General features: G+C 37.3%; 1 protein-coding gene across 18 annotated transcripts; it reads left to right on the top strand.

Annotated features, from left to right (window-relative positions):
• Positions 1 to 768: 768 nt before the first annotated feature.
• On the top strand, positions 769 to 5,598 carry LOC107796453 (uncharacterized). 18 transcript variants are annotated; one of them, XR_001650406.2, is made up of 10 exons: positions 774 to 1,514; positions 2,060 to 2,423; positions 2,742 to 3,047; positions 3,136 to 3,290; positions 3,375 to 3,462; positions 3,585 to 3,984; positions 4,064 to 4,321; positions 4,427 to 4,549; positions 4,633 to 4,765; positions 5,199 to 5,598. XR_001650406.2 is itself a non-coding variant. In XM_075248078.1 (7 exons), exons 4-7 carry the CDS (start codon positions 3,243 to 3,245, stop codon positions 3,848 to 3,850), a joined length of 330 nt encoding a protein of 109 aa, XP_075104179.1. In that variant the 5' UTR covers positions 880 to 1,514; positions 2,151 to 2,423; positions 2,742 to 3,047; positions 3,142 to 3,242; the 3' UTR covers positions 3,851 to 3,989. The 18 variants fall into 15 exon arrangements, 6 of the variants coding, with proteins under 6 accessions (XP_075104179.1, XP_075104178.1, XP_075104183.1 ...); XR_012706637.1 differs by having other exon boundaries at positions 857 to 1,514; positions 2,067 to 2,423; XR_001650403.2 differs by having other exon boundaries at positions 3,585 to 4,321.
• Positions 5,599 to 17,121: the final 11,523 nt, after the last annotated feature.

The raw sequence follows: 17,121 nt of genomic DNA, 5'->3' as shown, positions 1-17,121 counted from the left end.
GTTTGAGAAGTTGAAGAGTCTTCAAGAAAAGCTAAAACAGAGAGCAGTTGACGATAACAGGGCATATCTGATGCGCCTCTTTTTCCTTTATATTTATTATTATATTTTGTTTTTTTATTTTATATCTTTTTTAGTGCAGTAGTATTTATAGTTTACTATAAGTCCCAAAGACAATTTTTTAAATGTATTTTCGAAATAATTAAAAATTAAAGTACGACAGGAAACTTAATTTTTATATTACCAATATATTTTCAACTGATTGAAGAATGAGTTAGCCCATTGTTATTAATTCTTAGCAAGTTCTAACTCTTGCCAAATTCTCACTTTGAAAAATTATTCGTCCTTTTTTTTTAACTTTTATTTATGTATAAAAAAACTAATTGAAACTTTGACACGGTAGTTGTTGAGTAAAATAGGGTCAACTAAGAAAGTGGGAGGATTCTTTTTATTTTTTAATAACAGCCAGCCCAAATAAGGGGAAGGAAATTCTATTTTTAATAGGCAAGTGTATCAATAAGAATAACTGCAAAAACAAAATCGTGGAAGGACTGGAAATAAAATCGTGGGTCGATTGGAAGTTTTTTATATTTTTTAAATTTAACTTTATTTTGTTGATTTGTAGTTTGAATTTGAAATTCCAATTATCTTGGAGAGTTGTCCTAATTTTTTACATGTGTTAGAATTGTGGGTATTCCACTTGTCAGCCTAACATGGTTTTGCCTTTGTTATTCTATATTCTATATATTATATAGATAGAATAGATGATGCGACCTGCCCCAAAGTTACAGTTTATCGGCATGTGTGCCCCACGTTTTATGCTAGTAACTAGTAACTTCTCTCTATCCAATTTCAAAATAGACAACCGTTCTCTAACTGAACGTACGCAAAATCTCTGCAACCTTTCCCAAATTTCCTCCAAAATCGCGATTCTCGCTTCTAAATCTTCGTTCGGTTTCAATTTTCGTTTCTCCTCCTATAAAATTTTGTAATGTCAAGCTTTAATTTCGAGAAAAAAGTATTGAAGTTTTATGGATAAAAAGCACACTCTTAAGCGTGCAAGACCTTTCCATCCAATTCCATCTTTACCACATGTTTTTGATATTGATATAGATGTCAAAAATCCGTCAGTAAAAATAGTTGAGTCTTATATGAAAGAGGCTCCAAGTGGCCATGCAAATGGAGAATCATCTTCGGCAAATAGATCTCAACCAGTTAGTTTGGGAAGAACGCGTTCTCAAAGGGCTAAGGCACAAGATATAGATGGTTCTCCAAGTTCTAAGCAACAACAAATCGGTGTTTCTCAAATTGATCCGAAAATCCCCTTAAGTGGTCATGCAAATGGAGAATCCTCTTCAGCAATGTCAAATGGATCTGGAGCAGCTAGTTTGAGAAGAGCGCGTTCTCAAAGTGTTGAGGAATGCGAAATTGGTGGTTCTCAAAGTTCTAAGCAACGAGAACTCGATGTTTCTCAAACTGGTATTCGTCAGAAAAAACATGCCAAGTCCCCTTCAAAGGTAAATTTTTGAATGTATTCAAAGTTTTATGTATGTCAGAGCTTACTTTTTAAGAGCTAGTTCCTCTAATGTATACCATGTGATATACTTATATATGTGTGTCTATTTAAATACAGCTTAATACAAGTGATAAACCGAAACTTGGTATTCATTTTAATTCTGAGATTGTTAGCGATTTGAGAAGAAAATTATCAACAACACAAATTAGGATTTTTAGGTCAACTTGTTTTGGGTATTTATTGGATTTGCCTAGAATAGAAATGCACATAGTTGATATATTCTTTGTTGACGATGGAGGTTGAAAAGAAAATGAGGCTGAAATGTAGTTTGTTGTCAATGGAGTTAAGCTACGTTTTGGTTTATCTGAGTTTGCTTATGTCACTGGATTAAAATGTACCGGTGATGTACGGCTCCCTACTCGTCCTAAGGGAAAGAAGAATCATTTGATTGAAAAGTACTTTGTAGATTACACTTATTTTGCTAAGAAATACCTTTCGGATTGTTTTCTTAATAAAATATTTAAGTCTAACGAAGATGTTGTGAAGGTGGCAGTGCTCTATGTGATAAACTCCTTCCTCTTTTCTATTAAGAACCCCAAATTGGTTCATAGGGGTTACTTTGACTTGGTTGAGGAAGGTGATTATAACAAATGTCCATGGGGAAGAGTTGTATACTAAGGCTACCTTGGAATCGATGTCTGGCATTTTGGATAGGCGGGCACAATATTATCAGATTTCAAGGTTTCCTCTTGCTATTCAGATATGGTTATATGAATGTTGTGGATATGTGCGTAATAGTGTCGAGTTTTGGTGTGGGAATAAATATCCACGAATTCTTAGATGGAAGATCACAAGGCAGCTAAAGTTCGAGGAATTACATGAGAAAGTGTATGGTTTTCCTTCTCACGAGGTAAATTACTTTCTTGCTTTCCTATCTACTTTGCAGTTAATAGTGGTATACTCATTTGTATTTCTGGTATACCAAGTTACTGGTATAACTGTGATTTTTTTTTTAATGTAAAACAGTATACCATCAGTAAATACTTATTTTTTTAATAACTTATTAGATGTTTGTTTCAGTTAATAGTGGTATATCATGTAATATACTCATTTGTATTTCTGGTATACCAAGTCACTAGTATAACTATGACTTTTTCTTATGTAAAATAGTATACCATCAGTAAATACTTCTTTTTTTTACTAACTTATTAGATGTTTGTTTATGTAGTTGAATTTAAGGAATATGTCTCTTGACGACTTAGGAGAATGGCGCGAAAAATAATGTTGATCAGAGACACTCTAGTTCACTCTAGTTCAGATGATGACTTTGTTGATTATCCACCTGAGAGCTCAAAAAGGCGGGGCAAAAGGCAGGGCAAAAGGCTGGGGAAAGTTGCAGTTGACTTGAACAATAAGGTGGCAGATAATGACTTTGTCGATCCTCCACCTCAAACATCAAAAATGAAAGTCAAAGCTGCAAATGACTTGGAGAAGGAGGTGGTAGAGAATATTCATGACAAACGTCATAGTTGAGGTAATGCCTTTGTCGAACCTCCACCTGGAAAAAAAAATAGTCTAAAGTTAAAAATGCCTTGCACATAGGTAATGACTGGGATGTTCAGTTTAAGATTTTGGCAGATGGACAATGGGAATTGTAGAAATATTGACATTGAAGAAGTAATATAAGGATGAACTAGTGGTTTTAAAGACTTATCTTGCCGATAAATTTATGGAGGTGTTAGAATCCATTGATTCAATTAAGAAGAGAAATTCAGAGGTATACTAGTATTCCTTGTTGAATTATTTTTCTATTTTTTGATAGTTCTGAAATTAATAAGACTTTTTGAAAATTCGGATGTAGAAGCAACACAACAGAGATGTCGAAAAAGATGGAGATGGCGATGGTGATACTAATCAGGATGCAGTCGATGAAACCAAAGAGAAAGAAGGTATACAAGTATATTGTTGTATTATATTTTGGTCTATTTTTGTGTGTTCAACATACTGAATATTTCATGTTAGTTGTGATTCTTTTACGTGTTCTGTAATAAGAATCTTAAAAATGTTTCAGTGTCTGGCTCTCAAGAGGATGCCCATGATATCAATGAAAATGATGGCAATAAAAATAAAAATGTGAATTTAGAAGGGAACAAGGAAGGGACTTCTGGTATTTAACTGTATAGTTCTAAATTTAATTTTTTATGTGTATCTTTCTGACAGTTTGATGTATTTTATGCAGCACCTGGGTTAGTTGATGTTGGAGTTGGTAAAACGACTTTAGAAATGTGGATGATGATAAGTGGTTTAAAATGTGTGACTCGGAGGCTCATAAATTAACATGTGAGCTTGGTAAACAAACCACAACTGAATATCTTTCATTTTGTCATATGCCTAAACAGTCAGGTGATGAAGATGTTCCAGCTGTTGAGATTCGTAAAGAATCAACAACGGAAATGTTTCTAGATTACGAGGTTGAGATGAGCGACTTTTAGAATGAGTCTCAGATTCATAAACTAACTTCTAAGATTGCAAACCAATCCATATGTGTAGGTGTTGCAATTTCTCTACACCAGAAGGTGTTGCAACGTCTTCTTTGTCGATCCAGTCAACATGTGAAGATGTTCAACCTTATGTGGTTTCCGATGACTCAAATCAAAAAGATGCAACAAGAATGAGATAACCTGTTGTACCTCGTGTTCTTGTGAAAGGGGATCACCCTTTTAAATCCTCAATTACAGAAGAAGTTCCTCTATTAGTTAGTCGTGAGTTTTGTCAGTTTCTTGAAAGAAAGTTAATTGTAACTCGCAGGTAATGTTACAGTTTTAGTTATGTTTGATTGTTATTTTTTTTATGATTGTTATTTTGTTTATGATAGTTTTGACTAGTTTATTTATATATTTATTAAATCTTTAGGAAGAAGGTGTACGAAAAGAATGATGATATAATTGAGAAAGAGTTTGATCTTGGAGTTGCATACATAGCTCAGATGACGTGATTTTTGAACTACACTATGCTGGTATAGGTATCAGCTCGACGGTATGTCAACAGACTTTTTTTTTTATTTTTGTTTAGTTGATAGGTGTGTGTATGTATTGGAGTAATACCTTTTTCTTTTGCAGCACTTTGATGTGATATTCTACTACTTCTGGAAGAAAGCTAAATATGAAAATGTGAGGATGACAACGACTGACAAATTGTTTTGGTTGTAGCATTCAAGAGTTATTCGCTAAATCAACTTCAAGGGGCACAAATGTAAGAAACAAGATGCTCGCCTTGACAAAGAAAGTAAAAGAGTATATTCTTGGCTATTACATTATTTGTAACACCCCATGGATCGATGTTGATTATGTGCTTATGCCAATTAATGTAAAAACTGCATGGCATTGGATATTGGGCGTCATGTCTTTCCATGATGGGTGCATTTACATATACGACTCTATGAGATCTGTAAATCATGATATTGTTGTTTGTGAAACATTGTATTCATTTGCTATCTGAAAAGAGAATCTGGTTGATCCACTTCCTCTTTTATTAGTGAAAGACTTGCATGAAGAGGAAAAAGCTTAAGTGGTTATGTTGTTTTATATAATCTTCTTTAGTTTTTGTTGTTTTATTGTTATCTTATTTCTTTTTATTTATGTTTTTATATGTAGTGATTGCGGTGTATCTGTTTGTGCATTTGCAGAGTATATCATTGAAGGTAAGAAGATTCTTGCAGACAATCACATCTTTGATTCTAAACATCTTCAAACCAGATTTGGAACATTAGTATACCATTATGGGAAGAAAAAGCAGGTGAAAAATCTGGTTAGTAAAGATGAAGCCATTGGAAGATTAGACACACCTTGTGTTTCGAAAAGGCGCAACACGAGGAGTAAGAAGTAGTTTTTTAGGTTGTAGGTGTGAGTGATGATGTTGATTAATTAGTACTCTCATACAACTTTTTAGAAAAGTAGTATTATAGTTGTGAGCAGATTACTGATGTACTTTAGGAAATTTCTAGTTTTTTGCTTCTGAGTATGCTATATGCAAACATCTTCTAAACTTCTTTTTAGAAATCTTAAATTTAGTTTTTTGTGATGTAATTGTGCTCCTTCTGCAACTGTTACCTTATGCTAATATCATAACTTTTTGTATGCTTCTATATTTATTTTTTGGCTAATTAATGTAAAAGATATACCAAGACCACTTGGAATACCAATAATTATAGTACACTCTATTATTATAGCAACGACCCACTGAAAATAACCAGTAATGATCAAGGACACTGAGAATACCAATTATCATGGTATACTAAAAATTCCAGTTATTATAGTATACTTTGTAGTTATACCAAAGACTCACTGGAGTAGTATACCAAGATATGTTATACTAGGGGGAATACCAATTATGATGGTATACTACTGGAAATAGTTATATACCAACACTATGAGAATACCGGTGATCATGGTATGATATGTTATACTAGGGGGAATATACTCTAAAGTATACTATCATTACTGGGAAGAGTAGTATACCAACACTATGGTAACACCAAAGTGTTGGTATCATGGTATACCAGTAACCACGGTATACTCTATAGTCTACCAACTATAATGGGAATACAGTAACCGTGGTATACGAAGAATAACAGTATACCAATATTATAGGGAAATACCACTAACTATGGTATACTATAATGGGAACACCGGTATACTATAGCGGTATACCAAAACTATGTATTTGTAGCATACTATCATTACTTGGAAAAGTAGTATTCCAATACTATGGGAATACCATAGTGTTGGTATCATGGTATCCCAGTAACTAGAGTATACCAACTATAATAGGAATACCAGTAACCACGGTATACATAGAATAGTAGTATACCAACATTATGGGGGAATACCACTAACTCTGGTATACAGTATACTAACACTACTGTGAATACCAGTAATCGTAGTATACTCTGTCGTATACCAAGATTGGGAATAATGGTATACTAAGACCCCCGGCAATGCCAATAAACATGTTATACTACAGAGTATACCAAGACCCCTGGTAATACCAGTAATCGTGGTATTACTAGTATCCTTTGTAGTATACCAAAGACCCATATGAATATCAATAATCGTGGTATTCAATAGAGTTTACCAAGAATAGTGGCACACCAACAGTATGGGGAATGACAGTAATGATGGTATATATTATAGTATACCGAGACTATTTGGAATAATTGGATTAATGGTATTCTCTATAGAAAAATAGTTGGATATATTAGCACCTCATCTCATTAACTGAAAAATAAACTGAAATGAAAGAAAAGAACCTAAAATAGATAAAACCAATATATTTCTTGAACTTTATTCCAGAAAAGTAGATATGAGTAACACTATTACAGTAATCCAATGAAACAATTTGATACTATGCAAATTTGTAAGACATTAAATGTATGTTGAGTTCTTTATGGAAGATTCCTGCATGTTTTACGGTTGTGACCCTCTTGTTCACGTATTCCACATGTAACTTTTGATCTCTTGAATTTTTTTTCATGCAACTTTTTATATCTCGATTTCTGTGGCCTTCCCGGTGTTATCTTCCCCGGGTGATAGCAGATCATACTCTGAGATTTTTGTAGGGATCTCTTATGTAGTTTCATCAGGTATATGATACACTGATTCTTCATAAATCTTAATCAAGTACTCCTTTTGTAGTATACTAAGCAGTATTGACATGGATCCATATTGAATTTCTTAATAATTGTCAAAGCATGCGGATATGGAAGTTCATTCAGTTGAAATCATCTGCAACTACACTTTCTTTCCTCCATACTGACAACATATCTGCTACCTCCATCATATGCTATATACAAAATATTATTTGATGGCTTTACCTACATTATTAAAATAGATATACCATAAATTGTTCTAGCGTAATATCATACAAACTGAAATATATCTAATAAGTATGGTCATTAAAATTATATTGTCATCTTTCGTGGAGAAATAAAGTTGTCTTCTAGCATATCTTCATACTTTTGTCCAACCTATATAAATATTTCTGTTGCGAGCTTTTTGTTACTGTAGTTCCACTCCTTATCCAAATCATGAAATCTAGCAACGGAGTTACTGGGAGATCTTTTGTAGACTTATTGTTGAATTCATGGATTTAGCAATGTTAGATGTCATTATTGTTGTTCTGTTAACTGTTGAATGTGCTCTTGGCCATTTGTTGTATCCAGTATCAAATAGATATTCATGCACCCTCTTATCAATTGTTTCAATCTCTACCATTTGGTCATTGAACTTGTCAATTGTATATGCTTTGGCCATTTTGAAGAATATTTGCACAAGTTGGTTATGACTCTTCTTGAACTTCGCCTTAATGTTGTTCCAGAGGTGAAAAATACAGAAATAATTGGGTACCTCCGGATAGATAGTAGAAGATGCCTTTGTGATACTCTTATGCCTATCTGACACTATGCACATGACATCCCTAAGGACATATGTATCCCTGAATTGCTTGAAGAACCATTCCCATGATGCATCATTTTCTGAATCAACCACTGAATAAGCAAGACAAGAATTTTACTTGTATAAAAAGATTTGAATTATTAATAGTATATCATTGATTTAAGGAAAAAAAAACCTTATAAACAGTATAACATTTGATGATCTATATTTACCTGATGCATCTTGCGTGCAAGCTGTGATTAAAGTTCCTTTATATGATGCTTTCAGGAAAATACCATCAACTACTGGAATAGGCCAACAATACTGCTATCCTTTAATTGTTGCGTAAAGTGAAACAAATAAATACAAGAAGCATCCATCTTCCGACTTGTGCAGCTTAGTAACAGATCCTGGATTTGTTACCTCCAACATATAAAGATATTTCGGCCACTTCCCATATGAACTACTTGGGTTTCCTCTCAAAATTTCAAAAGCCTTTTCCTTTGTCTCCACGCTTGCTTGTAGTTCATGGTGACGTCGTAATCATTCAACATCACGTTGTATGTCACTAACCATACCATGAAAGTTTGGAAAAGGGTGGTGGAAGTGAGGGTGCGAAGGTCGGTGTCTATATCTGACAACCAGTTCGGGTTCATGCCGAGTCGTTCTACCACGGAAGCTATCCACCTTATTAGAAGGTTGGTTGAACAATATAGGGATAGGAAGAAAGATCTATACATGGTGTTTATTGAACTGGAGAAAGCATATGACAAGGTCCCTAGGAAGGTTCTCTGGAAATGCCTGGAGGCAAAAGGTGTGCCAGTAGCTTACATTAGAGCGATCAAGGACATGTATGACAGAGATAAGACTCGGGTTAGAACAGTGGGAGGCGACTCAGAGCATTTTCGTGTTGTCTAGTTAAGAACTCACATATACAAATGATAAAACTAGCAGAAATAAGGATGTTGAGGTGGATGTGCGGGCACACTAAGATGAATAAGATTAGGAATGAAGATATTTGGGAGAATATGGGCATGGCTCCTATAGAAGACAAGATGCGGAAAGTGTAGATCAGATGGTTCGGGCATGTATGGAGGAGCCGGTAAGAAGGTGTGAGCGGTTGGATTTGACAGCTACGAGAAGAGGTAGAGGGAGGGGTAAGGTCTGCGTACACACTACCCTCCCCAGACCTGTACCTGTAGGATTTTACTGGGTTGTTGTTGTTGTTGTTGTCTCTAGCAGTGTACTAACTTTGGGTTAGTATACTTGTGTTTTACCAAGTTTGCCATAACTGTTGAAGTAGCCTGACGTGTATCAAATTTTCAATCAGCTGGGCATGTGTGAAGTTTGTTGAAGCTTCTAACTTTGAACATATGAGACTTGTTTAGCCTTGAGGCTTTAAAACCCCATGAACAATCCTGATATACACAATCAATGAAGTACCTGTTATTATTTAGGTGTAATGTTAGTTTCTAACATATGCCAATTAAAATATGGTATACTATTACAACTTTGAAAGTTAAAAATAAATAGTAAACCTGACTTGTTGAAACTAAGACAAAGAAAACTACAGCAGGCAAAGCAGATTACATTATTAGCTAGTATCTTTGGTGATAGAAATCAGGTGTTGGTAAACTTATTCAAATCCTAATCTCATACACACCTTCTTGAACATGATTTTCGAACTTTGAATTGGAAATTATTCTTGCTTGCGTGATGTTTCATTACATTACGTATGGTCTCCTTATCTTTGAATAACTGACCCACTTCAACCTTTTTGTGTAAAGCATTTGTAATTATATTCATATCATTGACTTTCATATTCTTATCACCCTCTGATTTTCTTGTTGTTAACATATCAATAGCTTCATCTTCATGGTGCGATGCTGCTTTCACGGGCATGCTTTGTATTCTTTGTCAAGACCCAAAATTCCACCACAGGTATCGTGATGTCACTTAGTCTTTAAGACTAGGTAAGCTAATTACTTTCAACAATTAAGTCAGTTTAACAATGATAATTTAAAACATAATTTAATGTGAATGTCGAAACATAAGCAAAATAAGCCCACGCGACAATAATCATAACAACCTCCCAAGACTAGGTAATAGAGAGTCACGAACTCTAGCTGAATAGATGGAAAGATATCAAAGATCAAAACACAATACTGTTCAAATGACAAGCTGACAGTACAATGAAAGGAAAGGACTCCAAGGGACTGCGAAGACCAAGCAGATCTACCTTGAATCCTTGCAATCAATAAGCTAACTCTGCCCAAGTCTGGTATCTCCAATGCCTGGCTCTGCACAAAAATATACATAAGTATAGTATGATTACACCACAATCGATACCCAGTAAGTATCAAGACTAACTTCAGTAGAGTAGTGACGAGGTACAAGTCAAGACACCTACTAGTCAAAATAACTTGTGCAATATAAAAGTATAAAGCTAATAATGGAAAGTAGGAATCAGTAAATGGCAACAAGAATCAACATGTGATATAAGCAGTAACGTAATAAGAACACCGTGAAAGTACCATTGAAACCAAATAAGGGACACAAATGACAACTAATTAATCAAGTCGTTCTAACGCAAGTTTCGCAACGAAATTACTCCGAGATACCTCATCTCATAGCCATAAATCACGAGTCTCAACCCACAATCATATACTCACGGCACCTTGTGCCCACATTTCTAATCACAACAGCATGGACAACTTACGTGCCAATATCTCAATTCGTCTGTCATGATCACAGGCTCGTAATCACAATCCACCCGGCGTGGTCACAAGCTCACTATCACAATTCGCTCGGCATGATCACGGGCTCAATATCACAATCCGCTCGGCATGGTCACAGGCTCAATATCACAATCCGCCCGACATGGTCACATGCTCAATGTCAACATGAAGGCACATAATACAAGAATACATGGGCATGATCATTAAATGTTAAGTTTTATACTCCTGAACTGGTATTGGTATACTACGGTGTATGCTTATGTGAGTGTACCAGTACAACTCAAGTCAATAAGTAATATCAAAGATATCGAGAGGCTCATTGAAAGAAACACAACAAGCAACGTAAGGTGTATAATTTACACAAAGAAAATCACAACATCACACGAATATCATCTACATAATTCCCCTAGTCCATCTCACATCATCCCTGACATTACCACCCTTATCTCTCCAACAGCCACCTGTATCACTCCGCCCTGACAATATCATTAGTCACATGTATCACTCCGTATAATAGTCGCCCTTATCGCTCCACCCAGATAATAATACAATAGCCACCCGTATCACTCCGTATAATCAACAACAGTGGGATGTCACCCTTATGCCCCGAATAACAACAATAATGAGATGCCACCCTTATGCTCTGCATAACAATAACCAATCCACACAATCATTCACATGTGCTAACATCACAACAACACGACATATCAACTCGTGCCACAAGTGCCCAAAGGCCACAACCTTCCCAAAAGAACCAACAATATCAGCATTTCCACAACAAATAGCCCACGGCTCCAATACAATGTATATAGAATTTTAATAACAACAAAATAAACGGAAAAGTAACTCAACGATGAACAATACCCCTTTAATCACAACTTCAATTAGAATAGATTATGACTTTCAATAAATTCAACTTCAATTAATTGCTTAAGGATAATCTCGATAATGAAGGTATTTCTATGAAATGGCAAAACTTCGGATTCTAATGTATGAAATAGGCTAACAATGAAAGAGATGGCACGAAATAGAAACTACGTCTAAATACATAAGAATAACCCGGCAACAAAAGGATATCATGTAACAACATATTTCAATTAAGAGTAACTCAACAATAAAGGAAGTCACGTAATGATAAAAGAGGTAACAACTTCAAATAAAGCATATAAGAGTAAATTTGATAAGTAAAGGATGTGAAATGTAACAATAATTTCAAATAAATACACGAAAGAAGCCTAAGAGTCTAAACCAGTCAATTTCCATATATATGCCCGAGTACGCACTCGTCACCTCGCGTACACGGCTTTCATATAACACAAATAACACAACAACTTAGATCTTAAGGGGTAGTTCCCCCACACAAAGTTAGGCAAGATACTTACCTCAAATAAGCCAAATCAATATTCTAAAATGACCTTCTTGTGTGAAACAAACCCGCGGACGGCTTAAATCTAGCCAAAATAACTCAATATCAAAAATAAAAATCATAGAAAATAATTCCGGACAATAAAGTTTCGATCTTTAACGAAAACTAAAAAGTCAACTCAAAAAGTCAATCTCGGGCCCGCACCTCGAAACCTGACAAAATTCAAAAAATCCAAACTCTCATTCTGTTACGAGTCCAACCATACCAAAATTATCCAATTCCGACATCAAACCGGCCTTCAAATTCTCATTTTACATTTTAGAATATTTTTATAAAACTCCCCAATTTTCTCCAACTCAAATCACTAATTTAATGATAAAATCAAGGATGGAATCATAAAATATAACCAAATCTGGGTCAAGAGATACTCACCACAATCCAAATGGTGAAAATTCCCTCCAAAATCGCCCAAAAATGAGGTCTACAACTCAAGATGTGATAAAAATGGCCAAACCCTCGATATATAATGAAGCTGCCCCGGGATTCCGCACTTGCGGACAAAAAATGCGCAACTGCGCTCTTGCTTTTGCGAGCCAACTCCCGCTCCTGCGGTTTTCACTTACCGGACCACACCTCGCACCTGCGTAAAAGGTGGTCGCACCTACGACATCGCAGAAGCGCCCTCACTAATGCAAACGTGGGATACAACGCATCTGCGATCACTAAGTCGCAGAAGCGACCATCGCACATTCGCTCCTTTGTCCGCAGAAGCGAAGCTCCCGCCCAAGCCTCAATGTCGCAAAAGCGACACAAAATGCATAGAAGCGGCCCCGCACCTGCGCTCCAAAAATATGCGGGTGCGAAAAACCAGAACCAGACTTGCCCAAAAACATATAAATGATCTGAAACTCGTCCGAAATACACCCAGTGCCCCCGGGACCCCGTCCGAACATACCAACAAGTTTCATAAAATAACGCGGACCTGCTCGAGGCTTCAAATCACATCAAACAATATCAAAACTACGAATTGCACCTCAAATCGAACTTAATGAACTTTCAACTTCTACACATCGCGCTAAATCATATCAAATCAACCCGTAATGACGTCAAATTTTGCATGCAAGTCCCAAATGATACAATGGAGCTATACCAACTCCCAGAATCACAATCCGAACCCGATATTAACAAAGTCAACTCCCGGTCAAACCTCTCAAACTTCCAAACCTTCAACTTTCTAATTTTTGCCAAAATGAATCAAATCAACCTACGGACCTCCAAGTCCAAATCCAGACATGCGCCTAAGTCCAAAATCACCATACGAAGCGATTGTAATCATCAAAACACCATTCCGGAGTATTCTACACAAAAGTCAAAACTTTGGTCAACTCTTGCCACTTAAGCTCCTAAAACAAGAATCATTCTTCCAAATCAATCCCGAATCATCCGAAAACCGAATCCGGACACACACGCAAGTCATGATACACAATACAAAGCTACTCGAGACCTTAAGCCACCGAATGGGACGCTAATTCAAAAAACGACCAGTCGGGTCATTATATTCTCCCTCTCTTAAACAAATATTTGTCCTTGAATGTGCCAAGAACTGTTCCAAATTCATCAAATCTCTGAATGAACTCACCATACATATACTTTGGGATGATCCCACATCACCCCAATCCACATAAACATGACAATACCATCTCAACTGAAGATTTTTCCTTCCACCCACACCGATAAGCCTTAGAACCAAATTTTTCACCATCCGATCATTTCCCAAAGACCTGATTCCTACATACACACATTGTACCAATCCAATCAGCTGCCACAGCTCATGCATACACCCACAAGGTATGACCACCTAACGTAATACATCATCCACATTCCCATAACAATATCTCTGACCATAATAGCTGCCCATATACAAATCCAGCACTGCTAAATAACCTCGTATTAGCTAAAACCTTGTCCCAAACCTTCATGACATTGACAATGATGCAAGAACATGAAGATCTCATAACCATTCACCCAATTCAATAATTCACACCAACACCACCCGGGCACACGCCTCGCAAGCTAAAACCCAATAAGCATAACGCGAATATGACTGAATATTGAAAGAGAAACACGTGAGAGAACTATCAAACAAACCCGACAGGCACAACTCCCTATCAGTACGATACTACGAATCAATGACAGAAGGGAAAATCAAAGCATATGAATTAATCACAAGGATCGCATCCTAATATAACTCCACCACGGCACGTAGCCCAGTTCAAACATATCAAATCACATGAAAATACGAGGATCCCATCCTCAGCTCTGAATCACAAGTAGAATACACATCACACCAACCGAAAATTTCCTGTAACTCAATTCTGCAAAATAAAATCACAACGCGTAACGGACTTCCCATACCGATAGAGCACCTAAATTACAAATCATAACCAAACTACCTAGAAATTACATCAAAACCTACCATAATGAGTAACAAAAAGTTCATTCTAGTCTTATAGCTCTCAATTGTGAACAAACCAAGACAATAGACACGGGCTACCATTATAGAATCTCCTAACAGGGGGTAAACACATAAGTAGAGTACAAGAATAACGAAACTCACCCATGTATGAAGCAAGATAAGAGGAATCACCCAGATAAGGAACCGAATCAAAATAAGAATGATGCTCCTCTATAACAAATCGAAACCATACCTGTAACGACACCATCTGGTGTAGCGGCCTTAGCCCTACCATGGAAAGCATACCAACGGGTCGGGCCTCCCCCTCTAGGGCACCCTCTACGCGCCTTTACTCCACCCCTAGCTGGTTGTGCAGGTGGAGTAGCAACTGGAATGGAGCCCATAACTTGAGTGCTCTGATGAAATCCGCATCTCCCGAGTTTGGAACAATCTTTCATGATGTGCCTAGTATCACCACACTCATAACAACCCCTCTGCGAGCGTGGCTGCTCGTACTGAGTCTGTGACGGATAAATGGAACAAATGTTGTAGGAACCCCGTGCCTGTGGTGCACTAAAAGATGACTGCCCCATATGAGTACCTTGAATAACTAGAGCACCACGAGTAGTCTGAAGTGCGTACTGGACTGACCAATTGCCCGAGACTCTGCCGTGATGAGTCATAGATGAAGAGTAGAATCCGCTGAATCCTCCAGAACCTTGAGAACTCTTGATCTTCTTATCCTCCTTCTCCTCACCCCGAATACGCTCTAATATCCTGGCAATCTCCATAACCTGCTGAAATGGAGTACCAGTCTCGACCTCCCGAGTCATGCTGAATCTAAGACCATAACTAAGCCCCTCGATAAACCTACAAACTCACTCTCTAGCTGTAGGAACCAAATATATGCATGACGGGATAACTCGCTGAACCTGATGGTATACTCTGACACCATCATGGTGCCTTGACGCAACTTCTCAAATTGTGTGCGCCATGCATCCCGGAGGGTCTGGGTAACAAACTCCCTCAAAAATATCTCTGAAAACTGAGCCCAATTAGGTGGTGTTGCATCGGCCGACCCCTTTCTCATAAACCTGTCACCACTGATACGCTGCTCCCGACAATTACAATATTGTAAAATTAACTCCGCTCACCTCAACAATACCCATAGTGCGGAGAATGCGGTGACACTTCTCTAGAAATCCATGTTCATCCTTGGTAGTTGTTCCATTAAAAGTAGGTGGACTACACCTCTTGAACCGCTCAAGCCTCTTCTGCTCCTCCTCTGATGCCCTTGGAATGACCTTAGGCTAAATGGAATAACAAGTTGTACCGGCACCACACCCGCAGTATGACCAACATGATCCTGCTTCTCTGGAGTACAGGCGGTAGGAGTCTGAGATCCTCCCCCAATCTATGAAGTAACAGGTGCAACAGAGATCAATCCTGCCTAAGCCAATGTACCAAACATGCTCAGGAACTGCGGTAAAGTCTCCTGAAGTCTGGGAGTGAGAACAGGTGCCTCCGGTGCCTGTCCCCTAACCAGAGCTACTGGCGGCTCCTCAACTGCTGCTCTGGCAGGTGCTCTAGCTGCAGCGCGTGCCCCTCCTCGGCCCTACCTCGGCCCCGACCTCTCGTGGAACTAGCAAGGGGCGCGGGTGTCTGCTCAGCTAATTTGGTAGCGCGTGTCCTCACCATCTGTGAGAGAATAGAGATACAAATGCTCAAACATCAAAATCAATAAATTTGCACGACGGGAATGAAAGAAGTGGAATATTCCTAATAGTTCTGTAGCCTCTCAAAGATAAATACAGACGTCTCTGTGCCGATCCGCAAGACTCTACTAAAGTTGCTCTTGACTCGTAGAACCTATGAACCTAGATCTCTGATACCAACTTTTCACGATCCAAAATCCTACCATAGGCATCGTGATGGCACCTAGTATTTAAGACTAGGTAAGCCGATTACTTTCAACAACTAAGCCAGTTTAACAATAATAATTTAAAATAGAGTTTAATGTGAATGTCGAAACAAAAGCGAAATAATCCTACGCGGAAAAAATCATAAGAACCTCCCAAGACTAGGTAATACATAGTCATGAACTCCAGCTGAATACATGAAAAAATCTCAAAGATCGAAATACAATATTGCTCAAATGACAAGCTGACAGTACAATGAAAGGAAAGGAATCCAAGGGACTACGATGACCAAGCAGCTCTACCTTGAATCCTCGCGATCAATAAGCTAACTCTGCTCAAGTCTGATATCTCTAATACCTGGCTCTGCACAAAAATATGCAAAAGTGTAGTATGAGTACACCACAATCGGTACCCAATAAGTATCAAGACTAACCTCGGTGGAGTAGTAACTAGGTACAAGTCAAGACACCTACTAGTCAAAATAACATGTGCAGTATAGAAGTAAAAAGCTAATAATGGAAAGCAAGAATCAGTAAATGCCAATAAGAATCAACATGTGATATAAATAGTAAAGTAATAAGAACACTGTGAAAGTACCATTGAAACAAAATAAGGGACACAAATGACAACCAATTAATCAAGTCATTCTAACACATGTTTTTCAACGAAATTACTCTGAGAAACCACATCTCATAGTCA

Source organism: Nicotiana tabacum, chromosome 24 (genome assembly GCF_000715075.1).
Source record: "Nicotiana tabacum cultivar K326 chromosome 24, ASM71507v2, whole genome shotgun sequence".
Taxonomy (NCBI): Eukaryota; Viridiplantae; Streptophyta; class Magnoliopsida; order Solanales; family Solanaceae; genus Nicotiana; species Nicotiana tabacum.
The sequence above is the reverse complement of the archived record's forward strand: the minus strand, read 5'-3'. Positions and strand labels throughout refer to the sequence as shown.